Source organism: Typopeltis vanoorti, chromosome 25, assembly GCF_054136105.1.
Source record: "Typopeltis vanoorti isolate ZY-2024b chromosome 25, IOZ_Tvanoo_1.0, whole genome shotgun sequence".
Lineage (NCBI taxonomy): Eukaryota > Metazoa > Arthropoda > Arachnida > Uropygi > Thelyphonidae > Typopeltis > Typopeltis vanoorti.
Window position 1 is genome coordinate 43,997,510 of NC_143573.1, and position 16,579 is coordinate 44,014,088.

The following is a 16,579-nucleotide window of genomic DNA, read 5'->3' on the forward strand; positions in this document are numbered from 1 at the left end:
ATGGCGAAGTTGTGGCCACGTGTAAGCACGTTGAGAGCTTCAGGCTTCAGGGTGACTGAAGAAAGGTTGATTACGGTGTTGGTAGCAAGTTTTGGATTGACGGTAGAATTCTTTTTTAATTTATCGAATTTCTTCATCTGTCGGCCTCGTATCTTTTCAAACTCTTTGTCTGCAGCAGTACACAAGATGTCATGTAAAATTGACCACAGTTTGTGATTCAAAGTGCACGAGAGTTCATCTTCGAGGGTACGAATAGCTTCGTTAATTTCGGCTAAGCCTAACCGCGTGGCGGTGATTTGTTCGCGAAGTAACGCGTAGCTAGCGCGGTTGTATATACAGAGCGCTTTTTGCGAAAGCAAACAGTGCTTCAATTTTACACAGTTCGGGATTACCTTGTTATCCCGGCAATAAAATAGGTGAATTAAGTGGATGAGTAGAGAAATTTTAAAGGTAAAATGCAACAGTGCATGAATAGAGACATGATACTCTATAGTAGGCAGCATAGCTTAGTAAAAAATAGGTCCTGTTTTAGCAATCTATTCAAATTTTCTAATGAAGTGACAGCAGAATTTGGTAAAAGAAATGGCTATGCAATGATACTACTGGACTTAGCAAAGTGACCCATCAGAATACCACATGGAAAACTATTACAAAAGTTGGAGCAAATGGAAATGTATATGAAGCTAGTAGCATTGATAGCAGGTAGCAGACAGACAGACACCAGAGTATTATGTAATATATGGTGGAGTTGAATCTAGGAGAATGGGGGTGACACTGGTGGCATACCTCAGGGTTCTGTACTGGGGCCACTACTCTTTTTTATATAAATGATATAGGAAAAGATTCAAAAGGGGCAGGGGGGGGGATTTTTCAGTTGTTTGCTGATGATGCAAAACTGGGAATGGGAATAGGTGATAAAGGTAGTATAGATATCCTGCAGAATGATTTAAATAAATTGGCATTGTGAACAAAGGATAATGATTGTTAATTTAATGTTGCAAAATGTAAGATTTTGCATTTGGGATGAAAAGCATACTGTGTATCACGTTGATGGCACTGGATTGCAGGAAATTGACAAGGCTAGGGACCTGGTGATAATGGCCGACAGAGAGTTGAAGGACATATTGCAAAAGCTGGTTAAAGAACTCAAAGGCTTGAATGTTGAAAAAAACACTACCAAATAAAGATTGGGAAATTATTATACCTCTTTATAAGGCTATAATTTGGCTGCATCTTGACTACTGTGCACAGATTTGGTCAAATGGTTTTTTGGGGATCAGGAGATAGTAATGAGGATTCAGAGATGAGTGACCAAGTTATGATAGGAATGGAATGCTTCCTATAAGGACAGGTTGAAGGTATATGGGTTACAAAGTATAGTTGATAAGCAGAAAAGAAGAGACATGATAGAAAATTTTAAGATATCAAAGGGATTTTATAAAACTGATGCAAAGGAAATTTTTCAATATGTGACAAAAGATCATCCATAGAAGTTGTGCAAGTGTGGTTAGTATGAGTGTGTGGACTAGATTTTTTGCATGGAGAGTGGTAAAGAAATGGAACGGATTGCAAGAATTAGTTGTGGGTGCCCTGACAATGAATGAGTTTAAGGAGAGGTATGATAGGCTTTGTGTATATAAACATCAGTGTGGGTCTCCCACGATGGGTGTCCAAATTTCATGGAGATACTGTTTAATAATAATAATGATATTTAAAAATAAGTGGCTATTAATTTCTTTTCACATTCCACACATTTTTGTCCAACATAGATGCAGTATTTTCCTTTTACAGGACAAGCTGACATCTAAAAATATTGTACTTCAGTTTCCAAATGGAATTTTCAAAATTTCTATCATAATATGTCAATTCTTGGAATTTTAAGCTGGTTATGCAGATCTTTAGCAACAAATATTACAAGACTACTACTGAAAACTTTAATATACAACTTTTCATAATTCATTATTTTATGTGCACTGCTAATAACTTTTTTTTTTTTGAGTGTGAAGGGGGGGGGGGGGGAATTTTGCATATAAATTTGCCTTAAGTTTTTCATACAGGACGGTGACATCACTACACTGTGTAAAACTACCAGGTCAGCTTACCATTTACAAGTAAACCATCTATAAGGATGCATATAAAGGATATTAATTAAAAGCAACTTTAATTTCGGCAATGTCACGTTGCCATCTTCAGAAACATAAAAATATGGTATGTGCACGCAGGCACTAACAAAAGCAAATGAGGAAGAAGGCAAGAAACTAATATTCTTCCTAAAGTCCTAATGGTGCCCTCTGGCTGGCTAATTTGGTTGTCTTGGCCGTTGGGCTGAAGTTCTCATTATGTAAGTCTCCCAAATTTGGGTTAGTTTCATGCACCCAAATTTGTTGAGGTTTGGAACGTTTTTTAGAGCTGCTGATGATTCCTTGAATAATCATTCGTACTTAAACTTGCTGCGGTGTATTATTTTAGTTTTCTTCCAACGAATTCTATGGTGGGTATCTATGGCATGGTTTGGCAGCCCAGGGTGGCTTTACTGGTGAAACCGGATGTAGTCCGGTTTCACCAGTAATGTTCTGAAATCCTGATATTTGCTGTCCTGCCTGTTTGGCCAAAGTAGGACAATTTGCAGCTGCAAGGGACCTGGTATACACCAGGTAGGTCTAGGGGAAGTGGTTGGTCTTTGGTAGAGCTGATAAAGGATGCCAACTTTTTATATGGTCTATAACAAGAAGTCAGTCAGGTCATATTTTTCGAGGATATTGGTTATTTTCTCAGAGGTGCCCTGGATGTAGGGGATGGCGATAGATTTGATGTAATCTTTATTGTGGAGGGGGGAGGTTGTGGTTTACTGGTTTTAGTATTTTTTTGGGATTATAGCCATTGGCTAAGAAAGTGTTGAGGATGTCATTTAGTTCAGTGGTTAGGGCATCGTCATCTGAAGAAATTAATAGGATTGTTGCGAGGAAGGGGGGGGGGAATTGCTGGTGAATGTATCTGCCTGTATAGGTGGGTTTTCTGTAAACAGAGAAAACCATAGATCCATCAAGCTGGCAAGTGATTAAAGTGTCTAGGAAGGGGAGGGTGTTGTTTTCCTCTTTTTCTAAGATGAATTGGACTCTGGGGTGTTGGTTGTTAAGTGTGTTAGGAAGGAATGGAGTGTATCTGAGCCATGTGGCCAAATAGCGAACACATCATCCATGTATTGAAGCCAAATAGTGGGTTTTTGTGGGGCAGAGTTTAAGGCTTTCTCTTCAAAGGTCTCCATAAAGAAATTGGCCAAGTGTGGGGAAAGTGGTGAACCCATGGATGTCCCCTCTATCTTCTGTTTCTAGAATTTTCCTTGCCAAACGAAATAGCCTGAGTTCATTGTGAACTGAAATAGGGCTGAGATATCGGGAGGAAACTTGGCTTGGATGAGCTCTAGGGTTTCTTTGAGTTGAACATTAGTGAATAGTGAATTCGCAACCTTCCTAACCATATCGCCAACAATGTCAGACTAGATGTAGCCGGTGTTCTCACCAAAGCAAAACCTCCAAAAACCAACTTATCCAAAGACGAATATGCAGCTCTACTAGAAATGAACAAAAACAAAAAAAATAGTAATCACCACAGCGGATAAGGGAAACGCCACCGTGGTGCTCAATCAAAAGGACTGCAAAGGTAAGTTTAATGCTTTAGTACTAGATCATACTACCTACCTCCCTATTGAATATAATCCTACCAGTTCTCAGATTAGAACTCTCCACAGACTCCTTAAGAAAGTCACTTCTTGGCCTGTGGAAGTCACTAACAAACTAAAACCTTATAACTCTAGACCCCCCCCCCCCCGGTTATATGGACTCCCAAAAATACATAAACAAAATGTGCCATTACATCCCATAGAGGATGGCATCGATTCCCCCACATATAAATTATCCAAAACGCTCACACACTATACTGGCAAAACATCATCACACACAAAAAAACTCAGCCCACTTTAAAGCCAGTATAGAAAACCTCTCACTCCAACACACTGACATAATGGTCAGTTTTGATGTCTCCTCCCTATTCACTAATGTCCCACTCAAAGAAACCCTAGAGCTCATCCAAGCCAAGTTTCCTCCCGATATCTCAGCCTATTTCGTTTGGCAAGGAAAATTCTACAAACATAGAGGGGGGGGGGCATCCATGGGTTCACCACTTTCCCCACCCTTGGCCAATTTCTTTAGCCTTAAACTCCGCCCCACAAAAACCCACTATTTGGCTTCGATACGTGGATGATGTGTTTGCTATTTGGCCACATGGCTCAGATACACTCCACTCCTTCCTAACACACTTAAACAACTAACACCCCAGAGTCCAGTTCACCTTAGAAAAAGAGGAAAACACTCGCCAGCTTGATGGATCTTTGGTTTTCTCTGTTTACAGAAAACCCACCCATACAGGCAGATACATTCACCAGCAATCCCCCCCCCCCCCCTCACAACAATACGGGGTTATAAAAACACTATATAACAGGGCAAAATTAATCTGCTCAGATGACAATGCCCTAACCACTGAACTAAACGACATCCTTAATACTTTCTTAGCCAATGGCTACAACCCCCAAAAAAATATTAAAACCACTAAACCACAACCCTCCCCTCCACAATAAAGATTACACTAAATCTATCACCATTCCCTACATCTGGGGCACCTCTGAAAAAATAACCAAAATCCTTAAAAAATATGACCTGACTTCTTGTTACAGACCATATAAATTTAACTTTCATTTAAAGTTAAATTTCATTTAACTGTTGTATTTGAATCTTTATTACAATTTTCTAAGCATCTCAATTTTGGTTTAAATCTATTTTTAAATGACAGTAAAAACACAGCTTTGAATGGGTGGCGTTAATGAGCCCAGTAATAAAAAAATAAAATACAACTACAGCGGTATCTCGCTAATTCGAACTAATAAAAACCGTGTTCGTTCGAATTAACGAAAAGTTCGAATTAGCGAATTTTCGTCCAAGAGACAACAATAACTAGCGTTTAAGACAAAAATAATCAGATTCTAATGGTACATCAATTTAATTCTGTAAATAAATGTAGTATCTGATAGGGAAAAAAAAGCTACTATACTGTAATGTAAAACTTAAAAAATAATACAGTACACAAGTTAATTTTAGTAAAAAATTTAGTTTGTATGTATCTGCATTGTTGAGGATTCTGATTTAATAAAACTGAAATAAAAAAACTATCCGTACATAACTTAATTTGTGTAAAAAATATACTTTATTGTACACAACCAACAAAAAAAGTTTCACAAAATAACACAAAATTTTTTTATTTCTTTGTAAAAAAAGTCACTGATTTTCTTTTGCTTCTTGGAAGCTGAACTTTTTTCGAATGCTTCTTCTCGGAGCTGCATTAGCAATAAAATTTTGTGAAACGGCGTATCATTCTGCTTAGCCCATTCTATACACATATTAAAATTGTCAACTGCCTCTTTATGTGTCACTTTTTTCCATTCCGTAACATCTATTTGTGAAATTTCAACATCTGGATTTATATTTTTAACCAAATTATGCACGTTTTGAATTTCCTCTTTTTGTGTATCACCACAGTTATCTTGGTAAATTCAAGAAGGCCACAGTTTTTTTATATGACGGCTTCCCAGGCAAACGTGAACACAAATAAATCAAAATAGACCTACTTGTATAACCGTACAATCGGCAACATGAAAAAAAAATACTCTACTGTAATAATAATAAAATAAATAATAGTTAAAATAATAATTATTAAATAAAAATAATAGTACACAATATAATAATACGTAATAAATAAAACTTTTTTTCTTTCAAACCCCAGTTCGGATTAGCGAGATTTCACTGTATTTGAAACAATACAAAATTATATGTTACCAATCAAAAGAATTTTTTCTACGAATTTTGTTTAATTCTGTAATATATATATGGTATCATTCCACATATTTTGTATTATTCCAAATCGCTCTGTCACAAAATATCACGGCGGCGAAGTTACAGTCAAGTATTCTACATACTATTTGAAATGTAAACACTGCAATGAATTTTATATTTCTTTATTGCAGTTTCCTTACAAAACTTTATGCGAATCTGACTGCTAACTAAACGCCTTACTGGTGATGCATAAACAGATACACATATGCGTTATAAATATACTTTAGGTTATGTGTAATCAGAAATTTCTTATCTTATGGCGCCTGTCATCTGTCAACACCTCTTGACAGCAACGCTCGTTTTCTAAGAGACCGTTTGGCAGGGTGCAATGCAATTGTGGTCAAGGCCACTCCAAGTCAAAGCACTCTTGCGGAGAACCCGACCAAACAGCTATGACTAGCGCAACGAATCTGTTCGTAAATGATTGCCAGCTTGAGCAGGTGACCTGCTCCGTAGTGTGAAGAACGCTAAATGCATTCCCGTGCCCAAGAGATCTGATAACAGCATGACCGTAACCACCCACAAATGACTGCAAAATACATGAGAAGCCACGCTTTCTTTAGGCTGCTGTGGGTGTTCCTGGAAAGCGCAAACCAATCAAATTTTCTACTACATATACATCACAACAAAAGTGTAAAATATTCTGTCAGAAGTATCAACGATTAAAAAACAAATAAATAAAACTCGGAAAACCGTGTAGTCATACGATATACATTCAAAACAAAATATCAATAAAATTGAGACGTGAAATATGATAGCAAATTACACGAAAGGATGCTTGCTTCGTTAGTAATGTTTTTAAATTCCGAAATATGTTCTAATTCCTAATTCGTCATAATGAAAACGAATTACTTTACTGAGCTACATATGCAAAAATATAAATAGTGCTTCAAAAATGGAACAAAATGAACTATATTAAAACAGGAGTGCATAAAACCTTTTTTTTCGTACATACAGGGGTGTAGTTACGTATGTCTTCTTTAGTATTCTGCAATTGAGCAGGTTCTTTTAGTAGCAGAAACTTTCAGATTGGGGGTAGACAGATATTTGCAATAAGATATGCAGATGACAAGGCGTTACTAGTATCAAATACTGAAACAGGACTACAACATCTGTTGAACAGATTACTGGAATCCTGTATCAATTATGGAATGAAAATTAACATCAGAAAAACAAAGGTGATGAAAATAGCAAGGAAAGAGGCAAATATGGATATCAGAATAAATGAGGAAAAATTGAATCAAGTAAAGACATTTAAATATCTAGGAAGTGTTATTAGCAGTAATGGAAGATGTAAAAGTGAAATAAAAGCAAGAATAGTGACAGAAGAGATGCCTTTAATAGAAAATGGAATTTATTCAGAAGTAAAATGGATAGAAACCTAAAGAAAAGACTAATAAAATGTTATATGTGGAGTGTTACCCTCTATGCATCTGAAATTGGACATTGAAGAATGAAGAAATTAAGATTTTGTAAAGCTTTGAGATGTGGATTTGGAGAAGGATAGAAAAAATCAAATGGACAGATAAAATAACTAATGAAGAGGTCTTAAAAAGAGTAGAAGAAAGAAAGAAGTCTGTTAAGGAGGATAAAAAGAAGCAAGGGAAACTAGATCGAACATATTCTGAGAGGGAATGGAATCATCAGAGATGCCATCGAAGGAAAAATAGATGGAAAAAGATCCAGAGGAAGAGTAAGGGAAACAATGCTAGATGACATGCTTAATGGAGACAGGTACACAACCTCGAAAGAGAAGGCTCAGAACAGAAGAGAGTAGAAGTTAAGTGGAACTTCACTGATTTGGAAAAGGCCTTTGATAGAGTCCCAAGAAAAGAGATGGAGAAGCATAAGGAAGAAAACGATTCCAGAGAAGTATGTATATCTTATACAAGACATGTATGATGGTAGTAAAATAAGGATAAGATGTGGAGCAAGAACCAGCGAGACATTTCCAGTAAAAGACCGCGTTCATCAAGGGTCAGCTTTGAGTGACTTTTTATTTGTTATGCTCTTGAATGTGTTGACAGACACAGTAAGAACTGAATCACCCTGGATAATGATGTGGTGATTTGCAGGAAGCAGAAGAAAGAATGGTGGAAAACTTTGGAAGACAGTGGTTTGATGGATACCTGAACTCAGAACTCAATAGGAGAATCCAATCAGGGTGGATAAACTGGAAAAAGGTTTCGGGTATCTTGTGTGATACAAAAATGTCTAGCAAGTTAAAAGGAAAGAGCTACAAAATGGTAGTAAGACCTGCCCTGATGTATAGCAGTGAGACCTGACAGACGACCAAGAGATGAGAGAAGAGAATGGACATAGCTGAAATGAGAATGCTGACACTTGCAAGTGGTGTAACAAGACTGGACAAGATCAAAAACTCACTGGTCAGGAGAACAATGAAGGTAACCCAAGTTATCTGGATATATTAGGGAATCAAGGTTGAGGTAGTTTGGTCATGTTATGCAATCAAACAAAAGCTATGTGGGAAGGAGAGTGCTGGAGATGAAGCCGCCATGCAAAAGAAGTAAGTGGCAACCTAAACAATGATGGCTGGACAGCTTGAGGGGGAGATTTCCCAGACCTTGAACTAGAGATGAAAATGGCCTTGGACATAACTGAGTGGAACAGGATGATCTGCTGCAGCAACCCTACTTGAGTGGGAATGAAGCTGAAGAAGAAGATACGTTGGTGTAGTTAACATAGAATGAAAAAAAAAAAAAAATCATCTCCTCTCTTCCATTTAGTATTACTTCCAAGTCTCCATTGGAGTATGAAGATTCACTGCAGATGGAATGTCTTGTTGAAAACGAAACTAAACTCCTGATTTCTAAGAAAAAATAATAAGGAAAGCTACCTGTCCCCTAACACTTGAGTTATAACAGCAAAATCTGAGAGCCATATCACATTTCACATTAATTTCTAAAATGCAATCGTTCAGTCTGCTCTTTATTAATTAAACCTTTTTTTCTCTTTAATTCATTATCTCTTTTTTCTCGGCTCCTGACAATTAATTTCACAAAAGGCAATGACAAAAAAAGTTTTACTACATACCAAAAAAATGCTTATATCCATGTTAATATTATGCTAATGTTAGTAGTGTCGTAGTGTGTAGTAGGTGGATTAAGTATAGGAAACAGTGAGTAGTGTGCCCCCTCCTACACCCACCCACGAGTCCAAGGACTTTTTGGAGGTATCACATAATAATAATAACAACATTGTATGAAAATACACTAATAAAATTACGCTGATAATCCATAATCAATTATTTATGAACCATTTTTAAATACCTTTAAACCAAGTAAGAGACATTTTCTTTGGATTTTATTGGAACACGATTCTTTATAAATACATGTATACAATCGTCTACAAGTTTCGCCAACGTCTGTCTGGCTTCTGCAGGACAAGAAATGGGTACACTAACATTAAATGCTATAAAGGAATGCAGTGACGACAGTAAAATTAATTAAAATTGAAATGACGTGTGACATTTGGAGCATGGAGATTTAGTCATTATTTGTAGATTGCGCTTTATAGTTTTTCGGGAAATTGAGTTCTGCTATACGCAGTGAATTTATTAAGCTTTTCCAAATGTCTTTTAATATCATGCCTTGATTTCTGTTGAGATTGTCTCCTGTCCAGAGTATCACTGCAGCTTCTTTAAAGTTTCTACATCTGAAATCTTCTTCAATGTATGGCATGGAGCTGCTGTCTAATCGATAGAGTGGTTCGAAATCGAGACATGATGGGCCAATCCTGAGGTGTCTGTTCTGTTGTTGTTGACATCTCCTATATGTTTTTTTTTTTTGGATTTCTAGGCTTCGTGATGTTTGGCCTACATAATTCAGTCCACAAGAACATGGGATGTTATATACACCTGCGTACTTGTAGAAGGCGATGCTATCCTTAGGAGATCTTAACATGTGTCGTGTAGTTAAAATAGGTTTGAAGGCAACCCTGATGTTGAAAGACTTCATGATTTTTGCTATTTTCATTGAAACTGAGCCAGCATAAGGTATGACAATGTATACTGCATCACTTGAGGTTGTCGCTGTGGGCTGTTTCTTTTGAGAATCTTTTGGATAATATTTTTTGGGTGGTTACAGGAAAATTCATCGAAAAGGCAATACATCGAATGAACAATTAATCGAAAGACAATTTGTTGAAAATGCAATTCATCGAAAAACAATTCACCGAAAATTTTAAATTTTCGATAATGTTATGGTAAAAGTAATCCATTTAGAACAAAAACTGAACCACGCAGACAGCTTCTTGTACCAACAACTTCTACTAAGTCATTTAAGTCAGAGAGTTTTTGTAATACAGTACATAATTTGGACACATTATTTTTTTGTGGCCCCAAATATAACTGAACTAAAAACTGGAACGGTTCAACATTTTTTTGTAAAAGTTTCAAATAGCGAATCTGAGTAAAATTCATCCCATAATAATTGCTGTATTGAAGTCGCATATTACTACTAGCAACAATAATAATAATAATAATGAAGCCCGCATACCTCAGTCAGTAAAAACGAAGCTGTTTAGTTAGAAAGACCTGGGTAGTTGGATCCCATTTACGCATAATTTTTATCAGTCCTGTTCTGCTAAAGGTAAGTTAGCAGGCATAATATAGATACGGCTGGGCTTTTCTTCCGGAAACAGGCAAATCAGTCCCATGAACAGACATGAAACAGTTATCGGACAAGAAAGACTATAAGAACCATATTGTTCTATAATTTTTCCCCTATGAAAGTAGTATTGTAATCTCCTTATTCAAAGTTCAGGTTTTGTTCTAAATGGATCGATTTTCTCATAACATTTTAGAAAATTTTAAATTTTCGGTGAACTGTTTTCTCGATGAATTGCATTTGCGACGAATTGTCGTTCGATGAATTGCCTTTTCGATGAACTCTCCGGATACCTTTTTGGGTATCCATTTTTACCTAGAGTTTTAGATATGAGTGAGAGCTCATTGAGCAGATCTTTTTCTTCTGTGATGATATTTGTTGCTCTGTTTTTAAGCATATGTATAATGCTAAGTTTTAGTGCATAATGGCGAGTAGATTTAAAGTGAAGATAACGTCCAGTGTCTGTAGGTTTGAGGTACATTATGAGCTTGATTTGTCCATTCTCTTGTTTTTTTTATTATTACGTCCAAAAAAGTTAATTGATTGTTATTTTCCAACTCTAATGTGAACTTCATTTTTTGGTGTAAGAATTTATTTTTTGAAGGAACTCATGTAAGGCATTTTTTGTGTCTTTCCAAATGATGAAGACATCGTCCACGTATCTCCACCAAACTAATGGTTTCGGATTTATTTTGGATAGGATGTCAGCTTCTAGTTTTTCCATGAACAGATCATGAAGTCTTTCAACATCTTTCAAAAATCATGAAGTCTATCGATATCTTGACACTGTGTGTGTGTAAAATCATGAAGTCTTTCAACATCTTGACACTGTGTGTGTGTGTGTGTGTGTGTGCGCGTGCACGTGTGTTGGTCTAAACTTTATTACATGGAAGTGAAATATATACCAAAAAAAAAAAAAAAAATGATGAATACAGGTTGAAACTGCAGAAAAGAAATGTCTCAGAAAAAATAGCTGGATATATACCAAGTGGGACCATAAAAGAAATGAAGAAGTTTTACAATCTCTGAATATAAAGCCAATTAACTACGCCAGAAGCAAATATAAAGTGTAAACAAACAAAGTTTTCACATGAAGTTACTTAATGACTGGGTTACTTGTATATGGAGGCTAATGACTTCACATCAGTTACCTTAGTATCCCATAATGCATTGCATTATGGGAACGACCACTACCTAGACCGGTTTAGACCTTTATTGAGGTCTCATCAGTGGGAGTCAGACCCAGAAGTGATACCAAGGTTGAAGTAATGCAGAAGTCATATTTCCATATACAAATAGTCAAAAGTTGTCGGACCTTATGTCACATCTCTAATCCCGAGTTTTTTAGTAATAAGATGTGACACCTTTTGACTATTTGTATATGGAAATATGACTTCTGCATTACTTCAACCTTAGTATCACTTCTGGGTCTGGCTCCCAACGATGAGACTTCAATAATGATCAAAACTCATCTGTTTAGGGGCTCTTCCCATAATGCATAGCATTATACATGTCTGTAAGGATATGTGCATTGCATTATGGGATACTAAGGCAATTGATGTGAAGTCATTAGCCTCTATATACAAGTAGCCCAGTCACATCTTATTACTAAAAAAAAAAACTCTGGATTAGAGATGTGACACCTTTTGACTATTTGTATATAGAAATATGACTTCTGCATTACTTCAATGTTGGTATCACATCTGGGTCTGGCTCCCAATGATGAAACTTCAATAAAGATCGAAACTAGTCTGTTTAGGGGCTCTTCCCATAATGCATAGCATTATACATGTCTGTAAGGATATGTGCATTGCATTATGGGATACTAAGGCAATTGATGCGAAGTCATGAGCCTCTATATACAAGTAGCCCAGTCATGAAGTGACCTCATGCATAAACTTTGTTTGATTACACTTGGCTAAAGGATGAAACCAAGAATATAACTTCTTGGCATCTTTAATTTATAGTATAACCAAGTGGAAACACTTTCAATACTCTATGTAAACAAGCAGCTTTTACAAAGAAATTTCACATACAAACGTCTCTTTTGTAAAATATGGATGAAAAGAAGAATACAGTTTTTGCCAGGCATAGTGTACATTTCAATTCATCTAAAAACTTGCTACAACAATCAAAATATTACATCCTCTTGCAATTTAAGAAGTTCTGCAAAGTCAATGGCTAGTTTTACAAACTTCTCCCATTATCTGGGATGAACTTCACATACAAATGAGTGTGTGGTATATATTCACAGGCCATATCATTGAATGAATGAATAAAATATTTTTAATACCATATGCTAGCTAGATTTGCTTGCTGCCAACTGGCCAATTCCTGACATAAATTACTGGTGAGACTATAGAAATCACCAGATTACAGATTTTGCCATCATATATTTAAATACTGAACATGGACAACCTTTTTAATTTCCAGTCATGCAATCTTCTGTAATAGTCCTCAGATAACACTTCCAATGTAAAACAGACATTAACTAGACATAAAACACAAAAAGAATCAGGTTTCAGATCAATGCAGTAGTGCACTCAGAATTTAATTGGGGGGGGGGGGGGGGGGGGGAGTTGAGTAGACGATTTGTGAACTACGCATTGCATATGACCTATGACTGAGCATCTGCAATGATCGCTAATTCATAAGTAGTATAGAAATAGAAGACACGACACAACACAAATAAAAAAATTAAAATTTTCTAGTGTTTTTTTTCCCTTTTCTTTGAGGGGGCAGGGACCCTTGGCCTCCCTCTGGGTGCACCACTGGATCAATGAGTGTGTGGTATATATTCACAGGCCATATCATTAAATGAATGAATAAAATATTTTTAATACCATATGCTAGCTAGATTTGCTTGCTGCCAGCTGGCCAATTCCTGACATAAATTACTGGTGAGACTATAGAAATCACCAGTGATTACAGATTTTGCCATCATCCCACAGGATAAAACTCAAGAATTGAGATTTCATGATGGATGAAGAGTATATTGGCAAGCTCCTGATGCTTACTGACTTTCTATCACATCAATATCTAACTTAGTCCTGCATATCTTAGCTGTGATAACTAATCTAGCAGCCTGTTTCTATTCTGGCAACAAAAGTATAGGGAAAAAATAATAAAATAAACAATAACATATATATATATTGCAATCATAGTTTGTGCAAATACCTGTAAAGATATATAACAAAGCTGGATATTTTAACAGTATTAATATTGTGAAAGCTAACATTTTAATTTAGTTAACATATTATTAACATGCCCTTGTTACTCATACATATTAGCTTCAACTAGTAGAGCCTGAAAATAAAATATATCCACCAATACCATTTCCTAAAGGGAGGAAATAGAATACTTTTAGCCCTAGCTTTCTGGAAATCAGTAGACAGCTGTATCCAATTTTTGTCATTGCTAAATAAGCTTTTCTATGGCACATTAGATGAAAAGTGATGTTACTAACTGTAATATAGCATTTATTTCTGTGTTAATAAAAATTAAATTTATAGAACTAGAAAATTAACACATGAAGTTCTTCAAAGAAGGAAAATCTGTCCTACTTAAATTGGACAAAGATTGACTAATTCTCCAAGTGGCTGAAAAAAAAAATTGGAAAAAAGATCTTGGCTGATCTAGAATCAAATCTACAAGTTTTTCTTCTACAGATATAGTATCATGAAAAAAAAAAAAAAGTGATGATGCATAACTCAAAAATACTGCAATTTTTTTCTGATATATATCTTGGGTTTGGGCCTTCTATATGGCCAATTATATGAATTGGCCAGACCAAGATCATGAACTGGCATGACCACTGTCCATAAAATAAAGGGCATTCAGGTCTCAGCAATGAACCTGGCAGTTACCAACACACAATGAAAATGATTGGCTAACTAACACTAATCTTGATGAATAAGTCATTAACTGACTTATACACCTATAAGTCAGTTCATGTTTTAATGAAAACATAATTTTATACTTCTTAAAATATATCAAAATCATTTTTGTTTAATTTTAATATATACTATATTAAAATTTTTAAAAACTTTCATAAGTAATAATATAAGTGATCAATTTGTAACTTACCCATCCATTGGGACTAAAGCAACAGCTCTGGGTTGGTCAACATCTTTCCAAAATAGCACTTTTCTGTGACTTCCATCAAAATTACTCACTTCTATTCTATTTGTTTCAGCATCTGTCCAATAAAGCTTCTTTCCTAACCAGTCACAGGCTAGACCATCAGGTGAAATCAGTCCAGTTGTAATAATGCCGATTTCTGATTTTGGATCATTAACATACATTCCTTTAATCATTTCCATTCCTATATCAGTCCAGAATATTCTTTGGTCAGCAAAATAAAAGTCAAGAGCAGCAGCATCATCCAAATGACCGATCACAATTGTAGAATTGGATCGAGGAACTCCAACGTTAACAAAACGTATGTCCCTCCGATTGGCAAACAACAATAAGGGATGTGCTGCAATTAAGAAATGATAAACTGATAAAATGATCAATAAAAGATGAGAAAACTCTAATTTATAAAAACTGAATATCATAAAACAAATACTAAGTGAAATCTAGATACATCATGAAACATATTTATCAGTTTTGCAGAAAATACTACATATGTAATAAAAATAAAAAATCATTACTTGAATTGGGCATAGGAGGTCCTCTTCTCTTTAGAAAAAATAACAGCACACTCCTTTTACTTATTGTAAGAATCTTACAAGATAACACTGTAGCTTAAACACTCTAACAGTATGTTAATAGGAAATATAATTAAATGACTAATGACTATATTATTATTATTTGTCACCTCCAGGGAGTCCAAAGACTCATCGAGGGAGGGCATCTACTCTACAACTCTGCTTCCACCACTCGCAATCCACCAACTGACTGCAATTACACCAATGCCATCTACTGCCGGCCACCACCACTAGTATTTCCACAGACAATCGCAAACATCCATGCCCATGGCGGGATTCGAACCCGCAGCCTCTTGACTGGAGAGCGGACATGCTAACCACTCGGCCAGCCTGGCTGGCATATAAGGCTATAAGTAAATATTAAGCACCTACGTAATTTAAAAATATTTTAAGCCATTAAAAAAAAACTTAAGAATTTACTCGCTTTAAAAGTTTCAAATAAAAGTTTCTCTGTATATATTACCTTACAATGAAAGGTAATATATACAGAGATGCAATATGTTACTCAATATAATGTGAAATTGCTTATAATGCAGTCAAAGGTAAGCTTTTGACTGCATTATAAGATTTCACATCTTTCAAACCTTACACATGCATAAGTATATTTATCAAATTTGAAAGTAAAGTTGGATGTACTTGACTTACTAAAATCAAGAAAATACAAGCAGAGGCATCTCAACACACTAGTGTTGGGAAAATCCACACTTAGGATGGATAACACAAAATTAACCTATGGTAAGCAAATGTGATGCTAATGAGGATCTTCAGCGAAGTGGCTCAGGACAACAACAACTCATTAGTTAAGATGTCCACATGGTTTATGCACAAATATGAAAAAAGAAACACCTATCTCTGGCAAAATTATCAGAAGTCAGTAGTGCACTCAGGATTTAATCTGGGGGGGGGGGGTAAGTAGACGACTTGAGAATACACACTACGCATCGCATACGACCTATGACTAAGCATCTGCAATAATAGCTAATTCATAAGTAGTATAGAAATATAAGACATGACACAACATAAATAACAAAAATTAATTTTAATTAGGAAAAGATTTTTGGAAAATTTTTTAGTGTTTTTTCCCTTTTTCTTTGGGGATGCCAGTACCCCTTGCCCCCCCCCCCCTCCTCTGGGTGTGCCACTGTCAGGAGTCAAGCTGAAAAAACTAACGAAAGACAAAAAACTTATCCTTTACTTTATCATACAAGAGGCTACTTTCAGAACAAACTTACAATTTTGCATGCTTCCTGAGCAGAACAAACAAAAGCTTTAAAGCAATTATAGGTATTATTTCTGG

The 16,579-nt window shown here is 35.8% G+C and overlaps 1 protein-coding gene across 1 annotated transcript in view; it reads right to left on the reverse strand.

Annotated features, from left to right (window-relative positions):
* Positions 1-16,579, reverse strand: part of arr (low-density lipoprotein receptor-related protein 6) — a 351,307-nt gene that overhangs the window by 287,713 nt on the left and 47,015 nt on the right. The window contains exon 2 of the mRNA XM_090414658.1: positions 14,657-15,050. Coding sequence (XP_090270784.1) covers positions 14,657-15,050 — 394 coding nt within the window. The remainder of the gene's footprint in view (positions 1-14,656; positions 15,051-16,579) is intronic.